General features: G+C 38.3%; 1 protein-coding gene across 2 annotated transcripts in view; it reads right to left on the minus strand.

The window, feature by feature from the left end:
• dpysl3 (dihydropyrimidinase like 3) overlaps positions 1-1,365 on the minus strand; it is a 28,573-nt gene extending 27,208 nt beyond the window's left edge. Inside the window, exon 1 of one of the 2 annotated variants that reach the window (XM_079649767.1) lies at positions 1,193-1,365. In XM_079649767.1, the coding sequence (XP_079505893.1) occupies positions 1,193-1,231 (39 nt within the window). In that variant the 5' untranslated portion in view covers positions 1,232-1,365. The remainder of the gene's footprint in view (positions 1-1,192) is intronic. The other variant, XM_079649768.1, reaches the window with a different exon arrangement.
• Positions 1,366-6,000: the final 4,635 nt, after the last annotated feature.

Here is a 6,000-nt window from a genome sequence, read left to right on the forward strand (position 1 = left end):
GAGAGAGAGAGAGAGAGAGAGAGAGAGAGAGAGAGAGAGAGAGAGAGAGAGAGAGAGAGAGAGAGAGAGAGAGAGAGAGAGAGAGGAGAGATAGAGAGGAGAGAGGGAGAGGTTTCTCCGCAGTTGTAACACACACCAGCTCCCGGCTGGCTGTGTTACACCAACCTGCCCCAGATTCAACCTCCACCCCCGATGCTCTGCCTCCAGTTTGAATATCCCTTCTTCCCATGATGCAGAAATACAAGCGCCCCATCACAAGGCCAGCTCATTGCAATTGGGCGTGTATTTTTTTCTCCTCTCACTCTCCTCTGCACCAGCGTGCAATATGAACAGTAGGCCTTGTCTGTAGGTGGAACATGTTTAGTTATTTTCATTAAAATAAATAGGACACTTTGTGGAAACAGTTATCTGAAGCCCAAGTAATTTCGCACAACCCTTTTGTCTGTCTTTGTTTGCCAGCTCATAGCTACAGGAGAGTATAATAAGGCTAATGAAGTCTATTATAAGAATACTTCAGTACATCACTAAAAACATAAACCATCCGAATGGCAGAGAAGCTGAAAATGATAGTAGGCTACCATTACTGATCAATTGTCTCCCATGCATGTGAGGCCCTAAACAATCTCCTTAAATGTCACAGGGCTGAACACATTTTTGTCAAAAAGGCTAAAGCAGGATTAATACATAATGATCATCTTTATATCAACCTTGTCTTTTTTCTGTGAAAATGTAATTGGGATGTAGGTGGGATATAATTAAATTAATTCCACAATAATGCAATACGCACATTAATAACATGCTACCCAACTGCATAATTAACAGCTATGCACAGAAGTCCCTGCGGAAACACTACAAGGGTTTTTATGGGCGAGCCGGCTCGGCCCCACGCATGGATCCTCTCAACAAAGAAGATGCAGGACACCTTTAAGGAAACGCCTCATCTCTCCGCCTGCCTGTCACTATGGCAGCCACTCGTGCCATTTCACGGTGCGTATTTTTTCCTGCGGCTTCATGCGGTCAAGTCTGACAATACAAATTAAAATGACAAGACCCGAGACGTGCTGGTTGCTGTATTTATGTTTATGATACATCGCTGTGAAACGGCAGCGCGAGACACTGAAACGCAGTGATTTGCAGAAGATGGGTTTAAAGTTTGCCATTCAATTAAGCATAAATAAGCGGTTTTACTCACTGTGATCTTTGGGATGTTCTTTTTTCCTTGGTAAGACATGTTTCGTCCGATTCCACCTTCAAAATCAAGCTTTGAAAAACGGTATTCCCCCTCTTCGGATGCTGCAGGGAATGGTCGCCCCTGTGTTAGTGCGATGTAAAGTGCCTCGCAGAGTGCTATAGGAGCGTCTGTTCTTCAGTCACCGGCCCCTCCCTCAAATGATCAATTGGAGAGAAGCTGTGTCACAATCTTTCCACTGGAGGACGCAGTGGAGCAGCTGCTCAACAGTCTGCATCCAGTTGTCTGCATTACTGGGCTGTCACACATTTTTCTTGCACATATATGTGACATCATCTGCAATTTTGTATCTGAACTAAGGTTTACATGAACCAGTTTGTGCTCTATTCTTTATAAGTTCATCAGTGTGAAAGCCCTTAAGGAGTTAATTAATCAAAATAGAATCAATAAAGATTTGTTAGAAGAGAATTTGCACTATGTTCATAGGAAGTACCACAAGCAGGACTCTCTAAACTCTGCAGTAAATCACCATCATCATTCTAGTTATTGAGTAGATCGAATTATTTATAAAATACTGAATGAATAGGGCTGTGTATAATAAGACGGACAATAAATGACTAAATTTTGAAATTGTAAAATGTTTGCAATAATTCAATTGTATAATACATTCATTTTACAAATGATTACCTACAGATTTAGTTTTTCTGAACATAAAGGAGGGGCAGAAATGGTGTAGCAGCTGTCACAGAGCCTGCCCACCGCATTACACACCCCACATGTCTACTCACCACACACACTGCATGTCCCCACCCAGCCATGTGTCTCTATTGTTTGGACCTAAAGTGGACCCCCCCTTCACTCCGGTCATTTGCCCCACCACTCCTTCTCTCAGCACTAATGCACACATAATTAGGTTCAAGACACGCACGTGACTCAGGGCGTGCCTGTCTGTGTGTGTGTGTGTGTGTGTGTGTGTGTGTGTGTGTGTGTGTGTGTGTGTGTGTGTGTGTGTGTGTGTGTGTGTGTGTGTGTGTGTGTGTGTGTGTGTGTGTGTGTGTGTGTGTGTGTGTGTGTGTGTGTGTGTGTGTGTGTGTGTGTGTGTGTGTGTGTGTGTGTGTGTGTGTGTGTGGTGTGTATGTTAGTCTTGTGTACTACTACCATCACTTAAATATGCTAATTAATTTCATACATTTCAAGGTTTTTAAGCAAAATATAAACAACATAAGTTTAGCAAGTATATTTGATTTATGTGTAAGCTAATGATTTATTTTGTACATTTTTAAGTAAAAACCAACCGTATTTATCAGATGCATATATTTCAGAAATCATTACCAGTTACAAACATTCAACAAACACTAAATACATTTGTGTTACTTTCAGGATGCAGAGTATTTGACCTTATAGTTTAACATTATGATATACAGTATATTCAATATAGGGCTAAGGCCTAAAATCAAAACAGAAACGTATAATAATTTGTCCGTCGTTTGATCAAATATGTACTTGTGGCAATGTGCATAATCAACTACAAATGCTAGGAGGATATTCAATATTATTTTTCAATAAGACTTAATAACCCGTGTTTTCCTCCTGCATTTGGCTGCAAGATGACAACTGCATACTGACATGTCCTTTTACGGCGGAGAGTTAGCAAGGCATTACCTCAGCATTCACAGGACTTTGAGAATGCATTAACAACACACTTCAAGATTGCAGACCTGCTACCGCTGCAGCCCACATTAAGCAGCTGACACAGATAGACAGACAGGGCGCAGACAGATCAACGATGCAGAAAACACTGTCAGGTCATCATAACTGCGCCAGCACACTCAGCACCCTGGTGTCCCCAGAGGAAAAGGTACTCATTCCCTTAAATAACCAGCGATCACATTGAATTACATCATTAACTAATCACATACAGTAAGCATGAACAGCGAGCAATAGGATGTTTTTGAAGTTTTATGCAATTACATTCTCTGCTCTGGTTGAATTGAAAGAGGCAACATACATGGGTAAGCATTAAAGTGTTCCTTCTGCAATAAAGTCAAGCATTTCCAGAAAAAATTAATGTTGGGGGACTCAACACTGAAGCATAGATATCCTTTTCCCTGTAGCCTACATATCCCATAATGCAGCTCAACAACCACTCCTTGTTTTACTGGTTAAACGCAGGTTTTTCCAATATTTCACGATAGTATAATCGTTTTTTCTGCTCCTCCCAGTCTGACCGCCACTCCGCAGGATAACAAAGGAGGGGGGGCGTGGGGGCATCCGGACATCTGGCTACCCACTCCCCATTCTTCACACCATTAGAGAGGCTGATTGCACTAATTACCTTACCGGACAGGAAACCAATTTTTATGATATAACAAAGTCAATAAATATTCCCATATGAACCCTAACAATTAACAGGCTATAAAAAAAACTGCAGCCTTATGATGTAAAATCATTTTGAATTCATTCAAATCGTCTTGAAACTTGGAACACTAGAGGGTCAGACATCTGTCAGCTTTTGATTAGTTTGCATAAACTGTTTGAGGTTAGCCATGACGAACATCCAGACAGTCAGAAGAGTAAGCATGTCCTGACTCTGTTGTCAGTCTGATGTTCTCAAACACTTTCAATACAAAGCAAAAAAAAAACTGTCTGTTGATTATGCTGAATCATCTGTCCCTCAGAAGTCAGCAGTCACAGTTGTACAGTTCACTGTCAGGCCACATGAGGGGGGTAATTTGTTCCATGCCATTTTGAAGATGTCTATAGTACAGTACATACTTAAAAAATATATTTTAAACAATTTAGATCATGATAGACTGTGCCAGTTAAGGCTTATTTTGCACAAATTAACAACTATTTTCATACAGTCTCCTAATAAATCTTGTCGACAGCAGAAACAGCAGCAGACATTTTTGTTCTAATATTAAACTTGGATGAAGCAAAAGCTTGTAGAAACACAAAGTGGGGTTTGCAATATAGGGTGTTATAGTTATAGTATAAAGTTATAATTATGGTATATATATTTGATATAATGTTTCACCTTTTTGTAGGTTTTCAGAAATGATAGATTCAGCTGCCTTTAAATCAATACAATCTGTATTACGTCAGATACTTAAAATATATTTAACTCTTTCCTGTTATTTATAAAAAATATATCCATTCATGTGTTAAAATGAGTACAGGATGAATGTGTGGCCAGCCCAATGACTAACTTGTAATTATCCTCACTTTGTCTAATGTCGTCTTTGCTCTCTGAGCCAAAACTGTGAGTGTGTTTGTGTGTGTCAGAGCCAGAGGGAGAGAAAGAGAGACATGAATCATCATCTTTCTGTGCCCAGAAAGTGATCTCACTCTGGCATTAGAAGAAAAAACGTTCCTGCTCAACACAAATATCATTTAACAGCCGGTGTAGTAAATATTTAGTGTGCCAGCTTGACAACATATACAAATAAAATCAGCCCGTTTTCTTCTTCTATAAACATTTTTTGCCGAAAACTGTGACCACACTTTTGGGTCAGAAACAAATATGAACCTCTGCCATCTTGAGGAATACTGAGTGTGCCAAAACATCCAAACCAAAGACATAAAGTAAAAATGTCTTCCTGTCTCCATCAAGCTGCTGAACTTTAATTATAAATCCCAGTGCAATAAATTCACAAGGTTTATTTTTAAAGATTCACGATGTCTTTAATGTTCAGTTTGAGTGATGTTTTTTAAGTAAGGCAAGGGACTCAAGCACTCTGCTCAGGACAAATTCACCCTCAGGCAAAATAAAGTTTATCCCGATGTGAATATAATTAATCAAAACAGGTGGCATACTAATAAGTTATATGTTATAGGTTTTTTATATGTAAATAATTAAGTGTATGAACATTTCCAACTTTGCTGCCCTAAATCAGTTTAGTATCTTTTTATCAACTTTTCCTTCAAAATGGTTCAAAAACATTTAAAAACAGTTTGTTTTATGCATCATATTATACAAATATTGTAGTGCTCTTTCTAATTAATTGTTGTTGTGGCATGGGTTTAACTTTTTATAGATTTCTTCGGCAGCACCAGGTGTTTCTAAGTTGTTAGCCGCCAGACGCATTTTAGAAGTGTATATTTTTTAACTGCTGCAGGTTTTAGAGAAAGGAAATGTTCATATTTCCCTATTGCCTTGGATAAGTACTAGCTAACTAAGTGTGCACATTGCAAGAAACTATTAATTAGAATGTATACTACTATGATTTCTCTCAGTACCTTATGATGATATCACTTGTTCATATTTTTGGCTTCTTACTTTAATTGGCCTATAGTGACAGATCCCAAAATGTGTGAACCACACTTCAGCTCCACTTATAGCTGTTTGAATCTTTTGTTCATACTCTTTTGGTTTCAATGTATATACATTATACATGTATGATGATGAACTGTTAAGGGGCTGAATTTATTCCAAAATGAGTTTTTTCAGATTTATTTGTATCAATCAGTATTTTGATGTAATATATTGATGGGGCGGTGTGTGAGTTGTGACAGATTTATTTGTATCAATCAGTATTTTGATGTAATATATTGATGGGGCGGTGTGTGAGTTGTGACAAATTTAAAAATAACAATTTAGTAATAATCAGTTCATAAAATGCATTAAGTATAAGTCTAGCCTTATACGGTACAGGCTTTAAAAAGGTGGATGTGCTAGGGCTGCAATTTCAAAAATGTTTTAAGTATACATACTGTACAGTCTCTATTTTATATTATCTTTCATAGTATTGTTTTATAATTCATATGGAATATCTTTTGCAGCAACAACGAAGAAACGGGTACAGGATGAG

Source organism: Notothenia rossii, assembly GCF_949606895.1.
Source record: "Notothenia rossii genome assembly, chromosome: 9".
NCBI classification, from domain to species: domain Eukaryota; kingdom Metazoa; phylum Chordata; class Actinopteri; order Perciformes; family Nototheniidae; genus Notothenia; species Notothenia rossii.